This window comes from Capra hircus, chromosome 13, assembly GCF_001704415.2.
Source record: "Capra hircus breed San Clemente chromosome 13, ASM170441v1, whole genome shotgun sequence".
NCBI classification, from domain to species: domain Eukaryota; kingdom Metazoa; phylum Chordata; class Mammalia; order Artiodactyla; family Bovidae; genus Capra; species Capra hircus.
This window is the reverse complement of record NC_030820.1, coordinates 70,952,941-70,979,552: the sequence shown is the minus strand read 5'-3', so window position 1 is coordinate 70,979,552 and position 26,612 is coordinate 70,952,941. Positions and strand designations below refer to the sequence as shown.

General features: G+C 45.9%; 1 protein-coding gene across 6 annotated transcripts in view; it reads left to right on the top strand.

Moving 5' to 3' along the window:
• PTPRT (protein tyrosine phosphatase, receptor type T) overlaps positions 1–26,612 on the top strand; it is a 1,156,023-nt gene that overhangs the window by 437,503 nt on the left and 691,908 nt on the right. For all 6 annotated transcript variants that reach the window (XM_018057887.1, XM_005688694.3, XM_018057889.1 and 3 more), the window contains exons 5-6: positions 3,736–3,851; positions 22,260–22,434. In XM_018057887.1, coding sequence (XP_017913376.1) covers positions 3,736–3,851; positions 22,260–22,434 — 291 coding nt within the window. The remainder of the gene's footprint in view (positions 1–3,735; positions 3,852–22,259; positions 22,435–26,612) is intronic.

Sequence of the window (26,612 nt, the reverse complement as noted above, 5' to 3'; positions counted from 1 at the left end):
TGGGGAGTGAGTGTGGGATGCTTAAAACCCCACGCTGGTGGCTGGTCTGAGCCCCGAGGCTGTCTGTGTTTGTTGGAAGGTTGAGTTAAAGCGGGTGGCCTCATATCTTTCTTGGAGCTGTAGATGCTGGAGGAAAGTCACCGCTGGAAGAGGACAGGGCTCAGGGGGAGACTGGAGTTGGGGGCTGGGCTGGGAGGAGGATGTGGAGGCCAGGAACTTCAGGAACTGGACCACACTGGTCTCCAGCATAAGGAACATGTGCCAGAGCGAGAGAGAGAGGTTTGTCATGAGCTGGAGATGAAGCCAGGACTCAGAGTGATGGCGTGTGGAGAGGGTGCTAAGCAGGAGGAATGTGGTCGGGGAAGGTTCCTGTGTTGAGAACCATGATCTAGGGCTGGCGTGCAAGTGATGCTTCACTGTGACACTTGCAGGGGTGGGGGCATCTCTGGACCTAGGGGTTCAGCCCGGGCAAGACTGGCCGGTGGAAATTGTTCCCTGTGAAGCTGTGTCTCAGAGACCACCAACTAGAAGAGCGTGCCTATAGTCATGTTTTGTTGAGCCTGGATGATGTTTTAATAAATTCAGTCACAATTTTAGGGACTTCTCTGGTGGTCTAGTGGCTGGGACTCCATGCTTCCAATGAAGAAGGCTTAGATGAAATCCTTGGTTGGGAAACTGAGATCCCACATGCCTCGGGGTGTGGCCAAAACAAATTAATTAAATAAATGATACTAGCAACTATTTTTTTTTTAAAAGATTTTAGAATGAGTGCTTTCATCTAAAGCCTGAATTTCTTATTTGCTGTTAGCAGTCAGATGATTGGCTATCTCGAGCATAGCTGTATGGCCACCATGTGCTGGATTTAGGGAACCGCGAGCTGCCCCCTTCCCACAGGTCACAGGGTCCTCGTCACTCCTTATGTGTCCTCAGTGCTAAGGCTGGTGTTGGATGCCCGTTATTAGCGTGCTCACGCTGCTGCTTTTCTGATACAGAGAACCCTTTATTTTCCCCCAGCTCTCTATGAAAGTGGGGAAATGAAGATGGGAGCAAGGAGGTGGCAGTTTTGTTTTTGTTTGTTTTACACTGAACCACTTCCTCTCTTTACATAACTGTGAGACTCCTGCAGGTGCATGGGTTCATTATCTCTGCTATATGTAAACCCTTGGTGCTTTCCCAGAACTATTAACACCAGGGGCCATGAAGTCTCTAAATTCTCTCTCACTGAACCTGGAAGAGAGGGAGGAAGATGGGTTGCAGATGAAAGAACCAAGGCATGAGGTCTGCTGCTTTGAAGAAGGGAGGCACCAGAAGCAAGCAGGAGACATCGATCCGAAGAAGATCGCACAAGTCCCAGAGGTTTAACCATTTGCCCTGGGTCCCCAGGGGTAGGGGGAGACCTCCCTTTGAAAAACACAACACAAAGCCTTGTAACACTGGCGCTAAGACTCCACACCTCCTGCCTACCATGGAGTAGATGTTCCTCCCTCCTTCAAACCGGTGGCATAAACGGGGCTTACAGGGCTCATACTATTCCCACTTAAGAATTGACTTAAACTGATAGTTCCAAAAATAACATTACAAAATTATACAGGAGAGTGAAAAGGAAGCCATTTCAGACAATCGAAGCAGCATGACATTTGTCAGGCTGACTGGATGCACGGATCCTCAGCTCAAGAAACTCGTGAGAGGGCTTCCCTGGGCCTTAGACTCTTGATGCCATCTAGTCGTGGGGCCCTGGGCGGTGGCATGAGGGGGACTCTGAGCTGCTATCACTTCATTTAAAAACGTGAGCAGCAGGTGTGTGTTTTCACACAGGAGGTCTGCCTGATCACGTCAAGGTCTTTGGCGTGTGTTGAGCATTGCGGGTAGTGACACCATTTATGGAGCAGATAGCTCAAAGGGTGAAGGCCACGGGGACAAATGCCGTGGAAAGGGATCTCTCATGATAAAATATTCCAGAGCAACGAGAAGAACCTGGAGAACCAGCACAGCTTTGCCTGGGAGCTCTTTCTTTGAACCTTGGACTCTAAGTGAAGTCACTGATCTCTTCTTGCCTACGAGACAAGAGAATGTTCTGGTTAAATGGTGAAATCTGGGGCTAAAACAGACCTGGACTTAACTCTGTTCCTGTCGTTAATGCCATGTAGCATTGGACAACTTAAACTTGGCAAGCCTTGGTTTCTGCATCTCTGAAAGAGAAGTAATAGTAGTCTACTTTAGGAATCTTATGACGTTAACTTCATTAAAACATGCAAAACACCACCATACCTAGCATTGTAGGAGCTTTCAGTAAATGATGTATTATCATTGCTTGTCCGTCTGGGTATTTGAATCTCTCTGGGAAGATAGCCAGGGGCCTTCATTGAACCTCCTTGATCCTCTGAAGAAGTCTCCATTTGATCACATTCCAGAGCTGTTCATTGATTGGTTCATCATTGATTTAGTTGATATGATAGGGATCCTTGGCACTTTTGTGCCTTGATGAAGAAATTCATTCTTCTAGACCTAGATTGTCAATCCACCCATCTTTGGAGAGCTTGCATAGGTGTGGACCTCTCTCTACAAACAAGAAAAGAGATGAACCTGGGCTGCTGCTGCTGCTGCTGCTGCTGCTGCTGCGTCGCTTCAGTCGTTGTCTGACTCTGTGCGACCCCACAGACAGCAGCCCACCAGGCTTTCCCGTCCCTGGGATTCTCCAGGCAAGAACACTGGAGTGGGTTGCCATTTCCTTCTCCAATGCATCAAAGTGAAAAGTGAAAGTGAGGTTGCTCAGTCACACCTGACTCTTCGCGACCCCATGGATTACAGCCTACCAGGCTCCTCCGTCCATGGGATTTTCCAGGCAAGAGTACTGGAGTGGGGTGCTATCGCGTTACCCAACATAAAACACATGTTTATTTCTAGAATCGATTGCCCAGGGACATCATGAGATTCGTTTGAAAGTCCTTTCCCAAGTCCTTTGAATAAATGCCCTACCTCCTTCCCATCCTGAGTTACCATAAGGAGTGCACACTCTGAAAAGGTCTTGAATTCTCTATGCCTTGGTTCATTCACTGTAAAGTAGAAATAATACCATCACCAACTGCATTGGGTTAAATGAGTTACTGTGTGTAGACATGGCACGTGATACCAAGCACGTACTAAGCCACAAGTGAGGGAAGGCCACTGGTGTTCTCCTCCTCCTTCCTTCCATCCTCTTCTCTTTGCTCCCCTCCCCTCCCCCATTGTCCTCAGTATCAGCATCATCACCAAGGCCAGGTGTTGTGGGGTGTTTTCTCTCTGCTTACCCAGGCTACAAGGAGGTGTCTTCTAGGGTGAGCCCTCCACTTCTCCAGCTTCCTCTTCCAAACATGACAGTTTTGCCCAGAAGCTAATAATATGGATTTTGAGGCTCTCAGAGACTGGGACTCCTGTTTTGCCTCCCCTAGTTTCTGGCTGTCTGACCATGCCAGATCCCATAACCCTTCAGAGCATTGATTTTCTTATTGCTAAAATGGAGTTACTGCCCACCTTGTGGGTTTGTGTGAGTTTTGAGTAAGGTGATGCGTGTGAATGTCTAAGAACAGTACCTGGCCTATTGTAAGTGGTCACTCCACAGTAGCTCTTCACTGAGCCAGGCCATCTCCCAAGCACAAAAGTGCCCACCCAGTGTCCACTGTGAGCTGCCATCCGCTGACAGGAAAGCAGTCAGGCTGTTGAACTCTGTCTTCATATGCTTTTTGGCTTCTCTCTTAGGAAAAGCACCTCATTTTCTGCGGCTCCAAAATGTTGAAGTGAACGTGGGGCAGAACGCCACATTTCAGTGCATTGCTGGCGGAAAGTGGTCTCAGCATGACAAACTTTGGCTCCAGGTAAGGATGGGAGGGGCCACCTGCTCACACCTGTGCAACCCTTTGGGAAGGGAAGAAAATGTGTACTGTGAGGAAGGGCTTGGTGGGGAAGAGAAGGGGTGTTTTTCATACGCCTCTTCTCCTTGGATGATACTCTGCACCCATGATCTTGTTAAATTCTTCTGCTAATTCTGTTATGTAGGCATCAGTATTCCCATTTTACAGATGGAGAAACTGGGGCTACAAGCATAAAAGTGCCAGAACAAGAATTTACAATTATGACCTCTCCAAACTTCTCTCGAGGGGACTCCCCTGGTGGTTCAGCAGTTAAGACTCACTCAGGGATTAAGTAAGGCTATTTATTCATTATAGTTAGGATTAAAATGCATTAGGCTCCCAGGAAGCTCTGTCATTTCAACGGCACTGCCTCAGTTGGGTCATGAGAATAAGAAGAGACAGTCATAGTATATTCAGCATCTGTATTTGGGCTTTCCAATTATTTTATGAATGTTCTTGCTACAGTTCTGAGCGTTGTGCACTCCAAACCTTGAGTCAAACAGGGGAAGGAGGTTCAGGCAGAATGTAATCGAAGTTTTGACCTCCTTTCAATGCAGGAGGTGTGAGTTCGATCCCTGGTCAGGAAGCTGAGATCTCACATGCTTTGTGGCCAAAACACCAAAAACATAAAACAAAAGCAGTATTTTAACAAATTCAATAAAGACATTAAACAAACAAACAAAAAAACTTCTCTCTAACAAACTTTGTCCCTTAAGCCCAGATTTCCAGGGTTGAGGCAAACTGAACATTTTAGATGCTAAGTACATTTGCATTTCCATGTGACTTTTTTTGTCAGTTTCTACAAAAAAAAAAAAGCCTGTTAGGGTTTTGATGGAGGTTTATTGCATTGAATCTGTAGATCACTTTGGGGAAAACTGACATCTTAACAATAATGAAACTTGTCACCATGAACATGGTATATTTCTTTACTTATTAAGATCTCTAGTAATTCCACCAAGCAAGGTTTTGTAATTTTCAGTATCCAGGTCTTGTATATCTTTAGTCAGACTTATCCCTAAGTATGTCCCATTTTTGATTCTACTTACTGTAGAAGACTTTTAGAAAACCCAGTTTCTGATTTTTCGTTACTAGTATATATAGAAATACCATTGACTTTCCTATATTGATCGTGTACCCTGCAACCTTATTAAACCTACTATGGCAATTTAAATTTAAGTCAACTAAAATACCTCCAATTCAGAACTCAGATGCTCAGCTACACTAGTCACATTTCAAGTGCATGAGAGCCACCTGTTCTCATGGCTACCGTGTTGGACACATACAGAGAACATTTCTGACCTTGCAGAGAGTCTTATGGGAGAGTGCAGCTCTTTGAAGTCATCACCTCCCATTCAAGGAATGAGGAATATGGCTCCAAAGAAGCTGACTCCCATTACCTCAAACTTCATATACTTAAAGATCTCTGTCATCCCTTCTGACTGCCATTTTGGATGTTGGTCCTTAACTCACTCCCAGCACATCTTGATGGGAGTTCATAGTGTCATTTCGCTTCTTGCATTTGAGCCCGTTTCCTGCAGTTGGAAGATCCCTGGGCAGAGAAAGCACATCTGGGGACTTCTTTCTTGCTTCTTAGCAGTAAAGTAGAATAGAAATAGCAGTAAATAATAACGCCTGCTCCTCCTGCTTCCCGGGGCTGCATGCAGACGGCAAGATAGCACAGGAAACGTCCATGTGCCACTCAAGGATTAAGTAATGCTATTTATTCATTATAGTTAGGATTAAAATGCATTAGGCTCCCAGGAAGCTCTGTCATTTCAATGGCACTGCCTCATTTGGGTCATGAGAACAAGAAGAGACAGTCATAGTATATTCAGCATCTGTATTTGGGCTTTCCAATTATTTTATGAATGTTATTGCTACAGTTTTGGGTGTTGTATGCTCCAAACCTTGAGTCTAACAGTGGAAAGAGGTTCAAGCAGAATGTAATCGAAGTTTTGAAGAAAATAGTCAGAAACACAAGGTTTAAAACTCTTCAACATCTTTTTTATCTACTTTTCATTGTAAACCAAACCTTATTTCACAGAACGCTTTTCAGGTGGCGTTCAGTGGAACATAAAGCATAACACGATAGCATAAATTAAAAGTGAGGCAACACAAGACAGGAGGAAAATAACACTTGGGAGCTGATCAGATGCAAAAAAAAAAAAAAAAAAAACCCTGCATTTCTGTACGTCTGCTCCTTCTGGTGAGTCACAGGCAGAGCCCACAGGACCACGGCCACCGACAGAAGAAGGAAAGCTTGGCAGCTACACTGTTCACATTGTCCCTGAGATAAACACAAACCAATTGCTCCAGAAATTCTAACTATTGTTCACACGGAAGCCAGACAGGAATTGTTCCCAGGAGTCCTCATAAAGAAAGCAGCGTGTGATGTTGGGAACCACATTTTCCGCCGCAGTCTTACGAAGGGTGCACAAGTGATTCATAGGCTTGTTTTCCATAATGATGCTCTGGGTTAAAAGCTGTTTGGGAGGACTTCACTGGTGGCCCAGTGGTTAAGAATCTGCCTGTCAAGGCGGGGGACGCAAGTTCGATCCCTGGTCCAGGAAGATTCCATATGCTGTGGAGGAGCTAAGCCCATGCACCACAACTACTGAGCCCCCACGCTCCAGAGCCCACATGGCGCAACTGCCGAAGCCCGTGTGCCCAGAGCCTGGGCTCGGGAACAGAGACGCCAACGCGATGAGACGCCCTCCCTGCTCGCCGCAGCTAGAGAAAGCCCACGCACAGCTGTGAAGACCCAGGGCAGCCAAAAATTAAATAAATAATGCATAAAATTTCTTAAAAAGGCAATCTGAGGAGTGGTCATTGAGCAGGGAGATGGGGTTGGCAGAGTGATATGGGAGAGGCCCCAGATCCATCTGCATTCTGGGCTACTTCAGATGTATCTGGAGAGTGAATAGCTTCCATAACTAGGAAACCACCAGAAATGTTGTCTCTCTCATCTATATTTCAAGAAATATTGGGAGGTAGACGGCTTACGCTATGCTGTCTGGCAAAACGCCCACTTGGCCAGTTAAGTCCTGGCTTACGTGCAACAGTAGTATAGTTGGAAGTAGGTTAACATCTTTCTATAATGTATGAAATGCCTGTCATGACACCTGCCACCCAGGGGACAGTCACAGCCCTGATCTGAGACAGGCGGGCTAAGGCAGTGGCAGACTTCTTATGAAATACTGCTTTGGATTTATTCCAGCATCTAGAGGACCAGCCTGAAGACTTGCCAAAGTTCTGTTCCATTCACAGGGTCGGGGAGGTTCAGCCTGAGAATCTCCAAAGTGAGTGAAACAGCCACTTTGTGGTCGAGAGTCCACAGGACACCTGCAGCTGGTGTGTCTTTCAACAATGTTATTTCTTGCCGTAGCTGCGAAGATAAGCTGACCAATCACTAAGTCACTGAACATGGACTTTTTTTAACTGCCAGTTTTTAAGTTGGGAGATAAGGTAGTGACTTTATTCTCAAAAAAGTATGTTCAGTTCAGTTTAGTCACTCAGTTGTGTCCCACTCTTTGCGACCCCATGAATTGCAGCACTCCAGGCCTCCCTGTCCATCACCAACTTCCGGAGTTCACTCAGACTTGCATCCATCGAGTCAGTGATGCCATCCAGCCATCTCATCCTCTGTCGTCCCCTCCTCCTCCTGCCCCCAATCCCTCCCAGCATCAGAGTCTTTTCCAATGAGTCAACTCTTTGCATGAGGTGGCCAAAGTACTGGAGTTTCAGCTTTAGCATCATTCCTTCCAAAGAAATCCCAGGGCTGATCTCCTTCAGAATGGACTGGTTGGATCTCCTTGCAGTCCAAGGGACTCTCAAGAGTCTTCTCCAACACCACAGTTCAAAAGCATCAATTCTTCAGTGCTCAGCTTTCTTCACAGTCCAACTCTCACATCCATACATGACCACTGGAAAAACCATAGCCTTGACTAGACGGACCTTTGTTGGCAAAGTAATGTCTCTGCTTTTGAATATGCTGTCTAGGTTGCTCATAACTTTTCTTCCAAGGAGTAAGCGTCTTTTAAATTCATGGCTGCAGGCACCATCTGCAGTGGTTTTAAAACTCAAAAGCATAAAGTCTGACACTGTTTCCACTGTTTCCCCATCTATTTGCCATGAAGTAATGGGACCAGATGCCATGATCTTTGTTTTCTGAATGTTGAGCTTTAAGCCAACTTTTTCACTCTCCTCTTTCACTTTCATAAAGAGGCTTTTTAGTTCTTCACTTTCTGCCATAAGGGTGGTATCATCTCCATATCTGAAGTTATTGATATTTCTCCCAGCAATCTTGATTCCAGCTTGTGCTTCTTCCAGCCCAGCATTTCTCATGATGTAATCTGCATGTAAGTTAAATAAGCAGGGTGACAATATACAGCCTTGACATACTCCTTTTCCTATTTGGAACCAATCTGTTGTTCCATGTCCAGTTCTAACTGTTGCTTCCTGACCTGCATATAGGTTTCTCAAGAGGCAGGTCAGGTGGTCTGGTATTCCCATCTCTTTCAGAATTTTCCACAGTTGATTGTGATCCACACAGTCAAAGGCTTTGGCATAGTCAATAAAGCAGAAATGGATGTTTTTCTGGAACTCTCTTGCTTTTTTAATGATCCAGTGGATGTTGGCAATTTGATCTCTGGTTCCTCTGCCTTTTGTAAAACCAGCTTGAACATCTGGAAGTTCACGGTGCATGTATTGCTGAAGCCTGGCTTGGCGACTTTTGAGCATTACTTTACTAGTGTGCGAGATGAGTGCAATTGTGCAGTAGTTTGAGCATTCTTTGGCATTGCCTTTCTTTGGGATTAGAATGAAAACTGACCTTTTCCAGTCCTGTGGCCACTACTGAGTTTTCCAAATTTGCTGGCATATTGAGTGCAGCACTTTCACAGCATCATCTTTCAGGATTTGAAAGAGCTCTACTGGAATTCCATCACCTCCACTAGCTTTGTTCATAGTGGTGCTTCCTAAGGCCCACTTGACTTCACATTCCAGGATGTCTGGCTCTAGGTGAGTGATCACACCATCGTGATTATCTTGGTCGTGAAGATCTTTTTTGTATAGTCTTCTGTGTATTCTTGCCACCTCTTCTTAATATCTTCTGCTTCTGTTAGGTCCATACCATTTCTGTCCTTTATCGAGCCCATCTTTGCATGAAATGTTCCCTTGGTATCTCTAATTTTCTTGAAGAGATCTCTAGTCTTTCCCATTCTGTTGTTTTCCTCTATTTCTTTGCACTGATTGCTGAGGAAGGCTTTCTTATCTCTTCTTGCTATTCTTTGGAACTCTGCATTCAGATGCTTATATCTTTCCTTTTCTCCTTTGCTTTTCGCTTCTCTTCTTTTCAGTTATTTGTAAGGCCTCCTCAGATAGCCATTTTGCTTTTTTGCCTTTCTTTTCCATGGGGATGGTCTTGTTCCCTGTCCCCTGTACAATGTCACGAACGTCCATCCATAGTTCATCAGGCACTCTGTCTATCAGATCTAGTCCCTTAAATCTATTTCTCACTTCCACTGTATAATCATAAGGGATTTGGTTTAGGTCATACCTGAATGGTCTAGTGGTTTTCCATACTTTCTTCTATTTAAGTTTGAATTTGGCAATAAGGAGTTCATGATCTGAGCTGTAATCAGTTCCTGGTCTTGTTTTTGTTGACTGTATAGAGTTTCTCCATCTTTGGCTGCAAAGAATATAATCAGTCTGATTTCAGTGTTGACCATCTGGTGATGTCCATGTGTAGAGTCTTCTCTTGTGGCCCTTCTTCCTGGCATTGGTTTGGGAGCACTTGGTGGAATCAGAATTGGTGATATATCCCTGTGGCCTGTGTAGAGAATGCTTGCCTTTTCTATAGAACAGGGATCTATAGCCTGCTTGTCCCTAAGGGCTTTCAGATTATAATTTAGTAAATTAAAAAAGAAGACTACCCACACCCCTGTTTTGACCCATCTGGAAACCTAATATGTTCTTGTTTTTGTTTAGTAACTAAGTCATGTCCAACTCTGCGACCCTGTGGACTCTAGCCTGCCGGGCTCCTCTGTACATGGTGTTCTCCAGACAAGAATACTGGAGTGGGTAGCCGTTTCTTTCTTCAGGGAATCTTCCTGACCCAGGGATGTCTCCTGCATTGGCGGGCAGATTCTTGACTGCTGAGCCACCAGGGAAGACAGTATACTCCTTAGAATACCTCTGCTGCTAGTGCCAGCTTTCATGGTATTATAGTGCAACTTCTGCATAAAAATGGGCTTCCCTGGTGGCTCAGAGGTTAAAGCATCTGCCTGGAATGTGGGAGACCCGGGTTCGATCCCTGGGTCTGGAAGATCCGCTAGAGAAGGAAATGGCAACCCACTCCAGTACTCTTGCCTCGAGAATCCCATGGAGGGAGGAGCCTGGTAGGGTACAGTCCATGGGGTCGCAAAGAGTCAGACATGACTGAGCGACTTCACTCACTTCCTGCATAAAAATAAGCTTATCCAGAAATGTGTATACACGGACTTCCCTGGTGGTCTAGTGGTTAAGAATCTACCTGCCAATGTAGGGGACACAGATTCGATCCTTGGTCCAAGAAGATTCCATGTGCCACAGAGCAACTAAGTCTGTGTACTACAGGTACTGAGCCCACATGCCTAGAGCCTGTGCTCAGCGACAAGAGAAGCCTCCACAGTGAGAAGCCCATTCGTGGCAACTAGGAGTAGTCCACGTGCAGCATGAGGACTCAGCACAGACACAAATAAAATCCGGGAAAAAGCAGATAAAAGCTAATTAAAGCCATGAAATTAAAAGACGCTTGCTCCTCGGAAGAAAAGCTGTGACCAACCTAGACAGCATATTAAAAAGCAGAGATGTTACTTTGCCAACAAAGGTCCGTCTAATCAAAGCTACAGTTTTTCCAATAGCCGTGTATGGATGTGAGAGTTGGACCATCAAAATAGCTGAGCGCCGAAAAGTCTATGCTTTTAAACTCTGGTGTTGGAGAAGACTCTTGAGAGTCCCTTTGACTGCAAGGAGACCAAACTAGTCTATCCTAAAAGAAATCAGTCTTGAATATTCATTGGAAGGACTGTTACTGAAGCTCCAATACTTTGGCCACCTGATGTGATGAGGCAACTCATTGGAAAAGACCCTGATGCTGGGAAAGATTGAAGGTGGGAGGAGAAGGGGATGACAGAAGATGAGATGGTTGGATGGCATGACCAACTCAATGGACAGGAGTTTGAGCAAACCCTGGGAGTTGGTGATGGACAGGGAAGCCTGGTGTGCTGCAGTCCATGGGGTCGAAAAGAGTCGGACATGACTGAGTGACTGAACTGAAAGTTGTAAACAAGCCCCTCTTGTTCTGGGATGATTTCTTCCTCAGGGGAAGCATGTAGCGCCACTGTCTCTGGTGCAAGAGCCTCATTCATAATTCGCTGATTCCTTATGTGATGTGTTGACCTGAGGAATTCAGACTTGTGATTTTTAAGCATTTTTTTTTTCAAGCAAATAAATGGTGTGCATCCTGAGTAGAAGGTCTAATAAGTGAAGCAGCCTACAGTTTGGGGAACTCTTTTGAAAAAAGAAAAAAACAAAAGGACGATATTCAGAGTGCAACTAGGTGGAATCACAGTGACAGTATTATCAATGTAGCACCGTGAAAATGTACCTGGTACATCTTCTTTTGGAAAGTAATTTGGCAGGAGCTATCTAGCACCTTTAAATGTACATATTCTTCCAGCAAGTAATTCCACTGTGGGGAATTTACCAAAAAAAATAACCAAAGACAGAGAAAAAATTGATCTGGAAGTGTGTTCAACAGGATGGAAAATAGAAAACAACCTAAATGTCCCAACAAAAGGGGCTGGTCAAGCAAATGGGGCCGTTAAAAGCCAGGCTATGGAAGGATAGTTAATGCCATTGTGAAAATAGAAAGCTGTAAAGCAGTATGCCCAACAGATTAATTCTGTATCAAAAAGCAACCACATGTATGCACATATTTACATAGTTAAATACATACGTGTATAAATGCACACATATAACGCTATAAAACACAGATCAGAATACTTAATGATTGATTGTGGTGATGGATGATGACTTTTTTTTTAATAACTTTATTTGGCTGTACCTGGTCTCAGTTGTAGCACACAGGGATCCCCAGTCTTTGCCGTAGCGCGTGGGAACTCTTAGTTTCAGCATGTGATATTTATTTCTCTGACCAGGGATCAAACCTGGGCCCCTGGCATTGGGAGCTTGGGGTCTTCATTACTGGATCACCAGGGAAGTCCCTACTTTCATCTTTAATCTTTTCTGTTTCATCCAAATATTCTAAAATAAATATAGGTAACTGATGTTAACAGAAAAAATAAATGCTGTTAAAAGGGGGAAAGATGATCACCTTTTACTAGGAACAGAATATTCTAAGTATGGTAGGAGCTTTCACTGGACATAACAGAATTAGAGGCAGTTAGGAGAAGGCAATGGCACCCCACTCTAGTACTCTTGCCTGGAAAATCCCATGGATGGAGGAGCCTGGTGGGCTGCAGTCCATGGGGTCACTAGGAGTTGGACACAACTGAGCGACCTCACTTTCACTTTTCACTTTGATGCATTGGAGAAGGAAATGGCAACCCACTCCAGTGTTCTTGCCTGGAGAATCCCAGGGACAGGGGAGCCTGGTGGGCTGCCGTCTATGGGGTCGCACAGAGTTGGACACGACTGAAGCGACTTAGCAGCAGCAGGCCAGCGGATGCAGGAGGTATAGGAGATGCAGGTTTGATCCCTGGGTCAGGAAGATTTCCCCGGAGAAGGGAGTGGCAACCCACTGCAGTATTTTTGCCTGGGCAGTCCCATAGATGGAGGAGCCTGGGGGGGTATAGACCATGGGGTTGCAAAGAGTTGGACACGACTGAGCAGCTGAGACCACACACACACATACACATGTGCCGACAGAAGCGGCAGCAGGGGTGCCCACTGGGGATATGGGTTAAGTCACCCTCAGCCTCCCTCTCTGCCCATCACCACCATGCTAGATAACTGTTCATTAAGGTGGTAGAGCTTTGGAAGTAGCTTTGTGTGTTGCCTGGTCTCTGTAGAAGATGGTGGCCTGTGAGATCCACACCTTCTCAGGGGCTCCGGGGCAGGCGCTGTCAGCCCCACAGCAAGTGGACTTGCAGGCCTCCCTGCAAAGGGTTCACTCCATTGGAGTTCGTATGGCAAATGATATCTGAAGAGTCTCAGAAATGAGGCCATGTGTCCAGAGCTTCTGCACAGATCACAGGAGGGGCACGTACGTGTTTGGGCAAATCATGGGCATTGTTATGGGGGGCAGACCCTAACCTGGCAGAAGAGGCTCCTGCCCTGTGAAGCCATCGGCGCGGCAGCAGCACACCAGAGCTGATGAGATAAGCAGACGTGTCGGTCCTCTGCAGCAGATTCTTCCAGTAAACCTGTTTTTCCCGCTCCCTGAAGGGCTACCTCCTCCCCCGCTCCTCCTTCACCATTATTTTTACGATTCCCTATACTTGGCTTTTCTTTCAGCATTTCATGATGCTGACTGCTTCCTCTGAAAATTTTCCTGGCCTCTTGGTTCCATCATCTGTCTGCAACTATGGAAGGTCATTGCAAGCTCATGAGTTAGCCTGCCCATTGCATGGATGCTGGCAGAAGACACGAGACTCTTGGATCAGAGACAAAGGACTCTGTTACTCATCCCCCAGTTGGCAGCCTGAGTTTCATGTCTGCAACAGTTGCCCAAGTCCTGGTGGGAAGTGTGGGGTGAATCCCGGTGGGGTTTACACACAGCTGGTCTGTGCCATCGCTTGGGATCCCCACACTTAGGAAATTCTAGTCTTTTATTATTACCTTTGAGATCTAATTTTCAAGGCATAAAGCTCAGTAAGTCTACACCTGTATGGGTTTTAGTGTGTCTACAGAGTCATGGCACCATAGCCAGAAGCTCTTTCTTTCCTCTTTTTCACCTGCAGGGACCCCAGACTTTAATTAAAGTTCCTTTAGGGTGACTGAGGAGATGGACATCTAGCTGGGGTTTGGATCTGCATGGGGTTGGGTTCTCTTAGGTTCGTCCACACCAGGTGCATGGTCCTTACCTTCCACCATCCTGTGCAACTCATCTCTGACGACTGTAGGCAACTCTGACCTGGAAACGTCCCCTCATGTGTGTTCTTTGCACCTTTACTTACTAAAGCACCTTTTAAATATATATATATGTGTGTGTATATATATATGTGTGTGTGTGTGTGTGTATATGCATATATTATGTATATTATAATATTTTATTTATATTTTAATATTATAATATATATTATATATATTTTTTGACTTCCCTGGGGCTTAGTTGTGGCTTGTGGACTCTTCAATCTTCACTGAAGCTTGTGGGGTCTTTTTCAGTTGTGGCATGTGGGATCTGGCTCCCTGTGGTACCAGGGATCCAACCTGGGCCCTCTGCATTGCGAGCATAGAGTCTTAGCCACTGGACCACCAGGGGAGTCCCTGCTCCTTTAATTCCTGATATCTTGTCTTCAGCACTTTCCCTCGGCCCACTCCCTATTTATGCACACCGGGATTTGAGCCAGCTCACCCCTGCCCTGGCACCCGGGCGCTGGGAGGAAGAGTGGTGGGCCTGCTTCTTGCCCTCATGGAACTTTCTTTCAACAGTGGAGACAGACGTTAAGCAACTAATCATGGACTTAAATGTTTCATCACACATGCAATGAGGTTCCCAAGGGGTGAAAGAGTTTGCTGAGGAGGTGGGGAGTAGGGAGGGGTGGGAGTACCATGAGTCTCAGAGAAGCACCCTCGGAAGAAGTGGCCTGTGAGCAGAGTTCAGAAAAGTGAACTGAAAATAGTCAGAAGGCCGCCCAGGGCGGTGGCCCGTGCACAGACCCTTCGCCACTGGCTCATCCTCTTTGTTCAGGGCTGACGGATCCCTGTGGGGCTTCTGCCAGGACCTTCCTGCCGCTGCAGGAACTCCAAACCCAGAAATCAACCTGAACTGGGCAGTCAGCCATGCGTGCAGTGGTCCCTTGGGAGGTCTTGAGCATAGCTAATCAAAAATGATTTATGTCCACTTCAATTTCTTTTAACTTTTAATAAAGAATAATCAAAAGCTATTCTGTAGAGATTGCCAAAGAGGTACAAACATGGTCTTAAGAGAATCAATGGGCCAGATTTTAGCAAGTTGCTAAATGTCATGGTATTGAAGCAAGCAGTATGACTAGAAAAGAATTTTCATCATGAATGAATTGTGGGAATTTCACCTAAATATTTTCTAGCCAGGAGATTTCTGCAGCAATTGGAGTAATTTTCGACTGGAAATGGTGGCCTAATTTCGCATGGGTGTTTGCGCGCACTCACAGCGCTAGAAGCTCGAATCAGCACACAGGAGGCTTCCAGGCCCCGTGTGTTTGAATGCCTCCTGTAAAGCAGGCGCAATGTCAGTTACACACAGTTTCTTTTTATTAAAGACAGTAATGTTTCCACTTCTGCCAATTATAAATCAATTGCAAGCCTGCATGCACTCCCTGTAATAATGACAGCCGTTTTTGCAGGCTGTGTCTTATCTCTTTGTGAAGAGAATAGTGTCCTGATACAGGAGCAGAGACAATGGGGAACTGCAGAGTGGCAAGGCCATTACAGCTGCCTTGATAGCTAATCAGGTGATATGAAAACAGCAGAGTCTCCCTGGCATCAGGTTGCTTTTCTTGTCTTCCTTTCTAGATAGTTCCTGAAGATAGAGGGGTTTTGCCTGGGTGTAAAGGGATGCACAAATGCCACAGGGTCAGAAATGTTCAGATTTAGGCCTTTGCAACCCCTGCTCTTGCAGAGTCTGCGCTCTCAGAACAAGCTGGCTTATTCCACGTAACACAAAACAAACTAAGGGAAGGTGGAGTTTGAATTGTTTTAAAGGAGAGCGAGAAACAGATGGAAGAGGCGAAAGGGAAAACAATTTCTAAAGGAATTATTGCCACAATGGGAGAGACATGGGTATAAAATTGGGATTAAGCAGGACTACCAGTGAGGCTACAAAAAGACCTTTGTTCAGCTTAGAACACACGTGCCCTCCTGGGTGGATAGATTGGAAAAAGATTCCCTCTCTGGGCATGTGCAGCCCCAAGGAATATAGCAGGCAGACAGAGCCTTTGGGCAAAGGAAACAGGTAACTCTTCTCCAGGTGGATTTGGTCTGCCTGTGGTCACGACTCCTGCTTTGCCAATAGAGCAGCGTCTGGATTGGGGTGCCACACCTGTGGCCCCTGGCTCGACATCCTTGGTGTAGTGACCAGTCGCTCAACCTCAGGATGTGGCCTGGATGTAAGGAATGTTTACATGTTTCCTGGTATTATTTGGACCCTTGCTTAACAATGAGGGACTTAAGATGACATTGGCCTTCAAGTCTTGGAGATGTAGGACAAGGCCAGCAGACTCAGCGTCACTCTGGAACTTGTCATAAATGCAGATTATCTCAGACTTACCTGGTGGTGCAGTGGTTAAGGATCCATCAGCCAGTACAGGGCACACGGGTTTGATCCCTGATCCGGGAAGATTCCACTTGCCACGGGGCAGCTAAGCCCACAGCTAATGAGTCCACGTGCCTAGAGCCCGTACTCCTCTTTAAGAGAAGCCTGCTTACCACAACTAGAGAAAGCCTATGTGCTGCAAAGATGACCCAGCACAGCCAAAAAAATAAAATTTTTTGAAAATTAAGTGTAGAATATCTAGCCTCACCCCTGACCTACTGAGTCACCTTGGAGGTGATTCTTACATATGCTAACATTTGAGAGCCACTGCTTTAGACTGATAGAGTTGGGGTAAGAAAAGCACCCAAGACTGGTAGCACATTGGCTGTGGTGTCCCTTAATAATATATCCAGAAAGTCTGCTAGCCAGGAATTCAGGAAGATGTTTTGCCCCTCCCCACACAGATATTTCTGACTTTGAGACCCCCAAGGTTTCTAGAAAGCTAGGTATCTATCACATCGGTTCCCAAACTGTATTCTGCGGGGCAGTATTTTCCTGAAGGATGGCATTTAATGTTCTTTAAACAAGCAAATGAGTTTCTGCAACACTGCACACTACCCTCCTCACAGTGTCACAGGGTAACTACACTGCTGTGTACTGGCCAGCAGCTGGCTGATGTGATTAAGGCCTCGGTGTCTAGAATCAGATCACTTGGGTCCACATCCTAACTCCAGCATCATTCCACAGAGTCTTGTAAGGTTTTGTTCCTCATCCTATGGTTCATGGACCAGCATCATCGACAAGACTTGGAAACTTGCTGGAAATGAAGCATATCAAGGGATTTTCATGGTGGTCCAGTGGTTAAGACTCCACACTCCCATTGCAGCGGACCAGAGTTCGATTCCCGGTGAGGAAACTAGATCCCGCCTGCCCAGACTAAAGATCCTTTGTGCCGGAACCAAGACCCAGCTCAGCCAAATAAATAAATTTTTTAAAAAATGAATTATGTCAAGTAATTCAGCACAGACTCAAGGAATCAGAGTCTGCATTTTTAAGAGATTCCCTAGGTGGTTTGTATGCACATTAATATGAGAAGTACTATTCTAAATCATTCAGAAAACTGTGATCATGGCATCTGGTCCCATCATGTCATGGCAAATAGATGGAGGAAAATGGAAGCAGTGACAAATTTTATTTTCTTAGGCTCCAAAATCACTGCAGACAATGACTGCAGCCATGAAATTAAAAGGCGCTTGCTCCTTGGAAGAAAAACTATGACCAACCTAGACAGCATATTAAAAAGCAGAGACATTACTTTGCCAACAAAGGTCCATCTAGTCAAAGCTGTGGTTTTTCCAGTAGTCGTGTATGGATGTGAGAGTTGAACTATAAAGAAAGCTGAGCACCGAAGAATTGATGCTTTTGAACTGTGGTGTTGGAGGAGACTCCAACTTATTGGACAGCAAGGAGATCCAACCAGTCCATCCTAAAGGAAATCAGTCCTGAATATTCATTGGAAGGACTGATGCTGAAGCTGAAACTCCAATACTTTGGCCACCTGATGCAAAGAACTGACTCATTTTAAAAGACTCTAATGCTGGGAAAGATTGAAGGCAGGAGAAGAAGGGGATGACAGAGGATGAGATGGCTGGATGGCACCACCGAGTCAATGCACATGAGTTTGAGTAAACTCTGGGAATTGGTGATGGACAGGGAGGCCTGGCGTGCTGCAGTCCATGGGGTTGCAAAGATTCAGACACAACTTAGTGACTGAACAATGACAACAATTCTAAATCATGTCATTTGACTTCTCTCTGCCTCAGTTTCCTCATTTGAGGAATAGAAATATTCTTAGGACTTATTTCATGCCTTATCATGCATCAGAGTCACCTAGAGGGTTTGTGAAAGCAAAAGTGTGCTTCGCTCACCCCCATAGTGTTCCTGGTTTATTAGGTCCTGTGTGGGGACAGAAAATTTGCATTTCTAGCAAGTTCCAGGGGCTGCTAATGCAGTGAGTCTGGGGACCATCCTTGGAGAACCACACTCTAGATAATTCTAAGAGCATTGCTCATTCTCTGCTGCCCATGTTTTCTTCCTTGAAGGATGCTATTTTAATACTTGACTTTATGTTTTGCCCTTTTTGCTGTTTTGTTGGAATCTTAGCACTGGCCTATAAATTCTTCTGGGCAGAAATTATACCTTCCACATTCCACACTCTCTTATTTTCTGTTTTGTTAAATAATGAGTACATTTCCAGTGTGATTAATAATAGAATAAGGGAAAGGGAAAAGACAACTACCAACCCCAATAAACAGCCTCCACAAACGTATAGCAGCCCTCGAATTCTCATTAAAATGAACATTTCTCCCAGGTTCCCAGGTCACATTGATGCTGCTAGTCTGCCCCCCACCATTTGAAAAGGACTTTTCCTAGGAACTTTAGGTGGGTTAAGCATAGGCCACTTAACACAATGCCTGACCCAGACTGAGCATTGAGCTATGTTCATTAATGTGACTTCTACTTAATAAACACTCAGACAGATCCCATGCTTTGAACAAAATATTTATCAAACTCTGTTATGGAACTTTATTCACAGGGGATATACTGACTTTTCAGAAGAAGCAGTGTGTTATTGCAGGGGTGCTTGAGCTTCCCACGTTGTCAGTGTTCTACAGAAATCAGTTCCTAGTCTCTCTCTTTAAAAAAACAAAAAAAATTAAACATAGATTCAGGAGCAGACAACCAGCAAATCTCAAGGCAGTGGCTCATGAGCTTTCCAGAGACCCTGTGGGAGGAGGGCATGGCAACCCACTCCCGTATTCTTGCCTAAAGAATCCCACAGACAGAGGAGCCTGGCAGGCTACAGTCCATGGGGTCACAGAGGGTCGGACACGACTGAAGCGACTTAGCATATCGTATAAAGTACTGGCGGAAGAGGCAGAGATAGGAAAGTGCTGGGTAGAATGGGGCAAAGTATGCTTTACGAGCCAGTGCCCCCAGACCAGGCTTCTGTCTGGGGAACCCAACCTAAGACACTGTTTTGAGTGCCCACTGGGAAATTGATTCAGTTGAGTCATCAACTAGAAGATGATTCATTTTATAACAGATATAGCTCTCAAACACTTGCCACAAGAAGAGGCGTGCCTGGAACTTTCGGAGGAAGGGTGTACTTGTGGGTGAAAAATATTACAGGCGGCAAAAGAAGAGTTCCAACAAGACGAAGCAGTGACATGGGCCTGAGGGTCTGGCAGAATTTCCCACAGGCTTCAGCGTGCACCGTCTGTGTCCTGCGCCGCCCTGGCTTTTCCCGGGACTTTGACTTCCCCTCACTGTCCTGCTCCTTCTGAGCATCCCAGCATCTGAACCCTGTGCACGTACATGGCATTCAGTGTCGTGGCTGGAAGGCTTTACTCTCTCCTCTTGTCTCCAGGCTGTGGTCCACTTCAGGCTTTTGGCATCCCGCCTGCGTCCACTCAAACCTATCCATTGCCTGAGTCGTTTCCTGCACAATAAAATTTCCCTTTGTTTCCTCCCCTTTTCTTCTCTGCCTCTGTCTGGGGCTGACAGTGGCGGGGGCTTGTGCTTCTTACTCATCCTCTCTGCTTTAAATCCCTTCTCCGTGCTGCCCCAGCGTTCTGGCCTCTGAGCCTCTCACCACCCCTGGTCTTCTGGAATCCCTTGCGATCTCTGCCTCTGGGCTCCTCCTGGGTGACTGCTCAGTCGCCTTGACCTTGAGCCTCTGCTTGCCCTTGCGTGTGGCCTCATCTCTCTGAACCTCACCTCCACGGCTCCTTGCCCCGGTCCATCACAGCACTGCTGCCTTTCATGGCTCTGGGCCCTCAGCTTGTCCCTGTCTGGCTGTTGCCTGCTCCCAATATGACAAATGTGATTATCAAAAGGCCTGTTTTTCCAGAGATTTTATAAGACAACCCACAATTTCTTATTCTTCCACAGGAGAAAGCCTGGTGGTTTCAGTAGCTAAACAGAAAAAATGTAAATGGTTCAAGGGGATGCACTTAATCTTCGCTGGAATCTGACATCATTAAGAAGAAAAGTGAAATAATCCTGGAGGAGACATCAACATAAGATTTAAACTTGAAAAAATTAATATTTTTGCACTTAAATTAGTCCTTTGCTGTTTGTGTTAATTCCTTATTACTGACGTAACAAGTTCTGCAAACTGAGTGGATTAAAACAATGGAAGCGTGTTACTTTACAGTTGTGGAGATCAGAAGTCAGAAATGGGTCTTATGGGCTAAAATCGAGGTGTCAGTGGGCTGTGCTCCTTCTGGAGGTTCCAGGGGAGACTCTCTCCCCTCACCCTTCCCAGCTTCTGGGGGCCACCCCGCCCTGCATTCCTTGGCTCGTGGTTCCTTCCTTCGTCTTAAGGAGGTCACATCACTCTGACCTCTGCCTCTGTCGCCCTGTCTCTTTCTCTGACTTTGACCATCCAGCCTTCCTCTTCTGCATATAAGTCCTTTCGTTTGATTCAGAATCTCTCTCCATCTCCGTAATCACATCTTCAGAATCCCTTTTACTATGTAAAGTGATGTATCTGCAGGCTGTAAGGATTAGAACATAGACATCTTTGAAGGGCTGTTATCCACTTTACCCCACTTCACCTCTAATTTCATGGTTAATTTAGAGCAGCGATCCCCCAGCTTTTAGGCACCAACGACTGGTTTTGTGAAAAGCAATTTTTTTCCACAGACCTTGGGGCTGGGGGTATGGTTTCAGGATGATTCAAGCACATTACATTTATTGTGCGCTTTATTTCTATTATTATTAGATCAGTTTCATTTCAGATCATCAGGCGTTAGATCCCAGAGGTTGGGGACCCTTGATTTAGAGAGCGCCACTGACACCAGAATATGCTTCTGATTAAATGTTTTCCATGCCTTCTCATTTATTTGTCACGATAACTCCATACAGCAAGCCCCAGTATCAGATCCATGGTTTAAATGAGGAGCTGAAGGCCAGAAAAAGGAACTTGCCTGCCTGAATTTGCACAAATGGTATTCACTTGCACTTGTTTTCCTATCAGTTATTGTAACTTGCTACTGTGAAACAGGGACTTTTTCAAACCCAGAATATCACATCTAAGATTCAGGATGGTAAAGACAAACATGTTTTATTAAAAATGTTGATTCTAGAAATGTTTATCAAGTCAAGAGGCATCAGGGCATGGTGCTGGAGATGAAAAGAGCAAAGTCCTGCCCTCGGGCAGCTAACAGTCTATTGAGGGAAACACGTGTTAGAGAAATTGCATGGCAAGTTTGTACCGTACATAGGAGAGTGAGGAGCTTTTGCGAAGGTGATATGACAGTCAAGGGCACTTACTGGACATGCTAATGAGCTGCACCTGGGCTTAAAGGCAGCAAGAGTCTCTCCAGGCAGACAGGAGGCTTCAGGCAGTGGAATAAGCATATGCCAAGGAGGAGAGGTGTTGAAAAGCCCCCATCCACACTGTACCTGGGGGATAGATTGATCCATGTAGGGGGCACTCAGAAACTGTGGGTGGGGTACCAGCACGCGAGCTGTTTATTACCACTTTGTGGGCTATGTTTTCACTGACTTACCTAAATCTGCTCTTGGGGATACCCTGTGGGATTTGCTTAAGATATGAACAAAAATGGGAGGAAGTTTAAAGGGCTAAGTGCCAACCCCATATGCAGATGAGCAAGGAGCCAAGGTGTTTAGAAGGGGCTGTGCCCTCTTCCTATGGGCAGGCAGCTGCCCTCTCGCATCAGCTCCCTAGCAAAGTTTATTCTTGAATCATGTCACCTACCGATATCAGCTATGGAGACTCATTATGGAAAGTCATGGGCCCCAGGGGTGTGGGGGACGGTGGGTGGAGCTTCCACGCTGGCAGTGTGTGATACCATGATTTCTCGCTCCTCTCCTCTGTCCTGCAGCAATGGAATGGAAGGGACACGGCCCTCATGGTTACCCGTGTGGTCAACCACAGGCGTTTCTCTGCAACAGTCAGTGTGGCAGACACGACCCAGCGGAGCGTGAGCAAGTATCGCTGTGTGATCCGCTCTGACGGCGGCTCCGGTGTGTCCAACTATGCCGAGCTGATCGTGAAAGGTGAGTGCCACCACCCAGGTGGTTGGTCTCATGGGGATCCTTTGGCTCAAAATTGCATGCTGGGAAGAGCTAGGACTGCTGTTTTCTTATCTGCGGTTCCTTCCCTCATTCCATAGAATGAAACAGCTTTAAATTCTCCTCATCAACCCACTTCAAAAAAAAATAAAGTTACTGCAAAATTATGCAATATTACACTGTCATCCAAAGTTGAGTCTTAGACGTAAGATCTGTACATGAAAGCTTATGGGGTAGATGACATGGAAGACATCTCTAAATTTGGCTTTTTTTTTTTTTGCATTTAAATTTAGAGTGAGCCAATGTCCTTGTGCTTTGGTGGCATTCTGTTACAGTGATCAAGAAAACAATTGTTTCTAAGGGATATTTTATTGAAAACTCGATATAGTGACAATATTTTAGAAGGACTTTTGAAATAAATAACCCCCACCCCACTGACTTTGAATCATTTTTTTCCTAGTTTTCTTGTTCACCTTGAGGTATCTTTGATGTGTTTTTCCATGAAAATATGTACATTGTCCCTTTTCTGCTCTTTCAAGGAGCTGGATATTCCATTCATTTTTAAAAGACTCTATAATCTTTGTTACAGTGTTAATCGTTGTGTGCTATTTCATCAAGTTCATCATAATCATCCTATTTTTAAAAATCTCTGTCATCATTTGGATAATTCCAGGTGCTTTTGTTTTTATCTTTCCTTTGTGCACGCAACAATTAACACCTCAATTGAGTTCTTCCAAAGAGAATATTTTTATTCTACTAAACCAGATTATTTCCTTGGATAAATTCCCTAGGGGTAGAGTTGTTAGGCCAGAGAATATAAGCATCTTTTTGGATTTTTCTTTGTGTTGCAATATTGCTTTTGAAAAAAAAAAAATAGGTTGACAGCTTATACTAGAAAACAGCAGTGTATGGATGTTCTCATTTTCCAGCGTTATGTTCACCAGTTAAAATTTTAATATAACGTAATTTAGTGAATGAAATAGTGAAGCTGTTCATCTTAATGCTAGCTGCAGAATGATACCCAGTGTGTTTGAAGACAGAAGCATTGTTCAACCCCTGAGAAGGCTCCTGAGTTGGTTCCCTTGGGCAAAGGATGGGTTGGTGTGGAACCTTGACCTCTCTTTGCCTGCCTGTGTAATGATGACCTTTCCTGGGTGAGTCTGCCATCTGAGACTCTCTCTCCTGTGCTGTCCTGACTCCAGACGGGTATCCACATGGCTGCACATTTGTCGATCATCAGATCTTGGCTTGACTGTCAACATGCCGTCTTCTCTGAGAGAATTACCCTCTCCTAGCTCCCCGCCATTCTCACGGTCACATTCTATCACTCTTCACATTTCCAAATTCTGTATTTTTCTTCATTTACTTGGCAGTTTTGTGTCCCCCCTTAGGACATAAGCTCAGCGGTGTTTGGGCCATCTTCCATGTGTTTCGTGGCTCACAGTCAGCCCCCTGAGCTTAGCAGAGTGCCTGGCCTGTGTGCTGAGCGTGCCAAGCCATCTGAGATCACCAGCGTTCAATGGCTTTGCCCTGCACGATCAGCGGTTTCATACGACTCGACCTTAAAATATGTGTTGAGTGGTGGATCAGCGAATGAGTTATTGGCCTCAGCAGGAATTCATCTCTTCGTTGGAATTCTATGAACACTTAAGGTGAAGATCAACAAATTGAGTGGTTATGAACAGAACAACTAACAGGAAAAACAAGCATCTTTAAAATAGTTTACGCTGCGTGCCGATATATATCAAAGAAGCTATCACTTCGATCCTTTTAGGCTCGTTTCTTGACTTTTTGGCCCATAAGGTTGATCTGTGTGACAAAGTGGCCTTTGCAGGTCTTTCCTATAGTCAGTGAATATGTTACTCCTGCGCTGTGCTTTCTGGACGCTCACTATGCCTGTTGTATGGTGATGTCCCACACAGCAACGGAAGCCTCCCTCCCCATCCTGAGAATGGACTGTGTTTGCTCCTATTGTCCCGGTCTCACTAGCTCCTTGCCGTGCCCGGCGCAGCGTTGGTAATGAGTGGATTGGTTGAAGGACCACTGGGGCTAGTGTCGGGCTCTGAACTAACTGTTCACATGCAGACAAAGGGAGTCAGAGAACGCTCCATTTCGTCTTTCCTTATGTCCCCAGGTGTGAAGAAGGAGGTGTGGGGCCAAATCAGGGGCCTCTTGGACAGAGGATGTGGTTTCCATGGTGAAGCATCATGGCCTTTGTTTGCAGGGGTGGCCAGGGTGTCCTGGGGTTGGGGTTTGTCCTTTGCCGGCTGTGTTCCTTGGGCTTGAGTTCAGCCTGGAGGGGGTAGTACCCTGATACACTCCAGGAGCTATGGATCTGCTCTGCCCCTCCCCTGCAGCCCCCACCACTCCATTTTAAGGGGTGCACCGGGTGCCCTCCTTCAGAAGTCTCCTCCATGGTGGGTGAAGGTGGGTTTGCGCTCCTGGTGGTGGATCCCGTTCGGCTGCACCTTATTGAAATCCTTTATGGAATAGCGCATTTTCTCAGTCCTGTTTTTGTTCCCTGTTGCACTTCTTCTCTTTTTACACTCGCTTGGGGGTCAGCTAGAAACCAGACCCCTTGAGTGTAGAAGTCTCTTCACATTCATGATCTTATTTAGTCCTGACTGTGGCTTGCACCTTGGTTTTATTTCAATTCATTTTACAGCTGTAGGAGCATCCACAGCCAGGTTGAGACAGAGACAGGTCCTTAGGGGCAGAGCGGGGGTTGGCCCAGGGGCTGGATCATGCTATTTAGGTTTCACCTGGAGGGCCTGAGGCTTGCGGCCTTGTCAGCATCTGGTAGCATCATGTCCTGAACAGTGTCAAAAACATCCAGACAGCAGGCTGGGCTCATAGCAGGGATCCCTTGACCTGTTGCTAACTTGAGTTTTTAACTCATGCATCAGACTTCCGCTGTTCCCTTCCTTTCTGGAGTGGGATACCAACTGCCAGATTCCTGGAGAAATGGACTTAACCCTTGCCTACACACACACACACAGACACACACAGACACACAGACACACACACACACACACATACACACACACACACACAACTCCCCTTATGGTCCAGTGGCTAAGACTGTGTACTCCCAATGCAGGGGACCTGGGTTCGATCCCTGATTTTATTTTCTTAGGCTCACTGTGGATGGTGAGCCCCAAAATCACTGTGGATGGTGACTGCAGCCATGAAATTAAATTGCTCCTTGGAAGAAAAGCTATGACAAACCTAGACAGTGTATTAAAAAGCAGAGACATCACTTTGCTGACAGAGAACTGTATAGTCAAAGCTTTGGTTCTTCCAGTAGTCATGTATGGTTGTGAGAGTTGGACCATCAAGAAGGCTGAGCACCAAAGAATTGATGCTTTCGAACTGTGGTGCTGGAGAAGACTCTTGAGAATCCAAGGTACTGCAAGGAGATCCAACCAGTCCATCCTAAAGGAAATCAGCCCTGAATATTCACTGGAAGGACTGATGCTGAAGCTCCAATACTTTGGCCACCTGATGGGAAGAACTGACTCATTGGGAAAGACCCTGATGCTGGGAAAGACTGAAGGCAGAAGGAGAAGGGGATGACAGAGGATGAGATGGTTGGACGGCATCACTGACTCGATGGACATGAGTTTGAGCAAGCTCCGGGAGTTGGTGATGGACAGGGAGGCCTCGTGTGCTACAGTCCATGGGGTCACGAAGAGTAGGACACCACTGAGTGACTGAACTGAGCTGAACTGAGGTAGATGGGGCAGGACGCTTGTCCCAGGGCACGATCTTGTTCCCATATCTGTGGCCCTGGAGAGACCCTTTGAGGCTTCCTATGCAGAGTGGGGACTGGAGCTCCCCTCATGTGCAGAACATACAGGAGGGAATATTAAAGTGGGGGTCGTGGGATTTCCCTGGTGGTCCAGTGGTTGGGGCTCTGTGCTCCCCCTGCGGGGGCACAGATGCAGTCCCTGGTCAGGGAAATAAGATCCCACCTGCTGCACAGCACAGCCAGCATTTTTTATATTATTTTTTTTAATGGGGCCCAACATGTAGGCTTGGGAACATTTGGATCCTGAAGTTCCCACTACATCAGTCTCCCCAGATTCCTCCTCTGTCCACCACCAGTGAGCCAGGGATCTGGAACAAAAGAAAAGTTTCTGGTCTTGCTTGTGCTCGGCCTC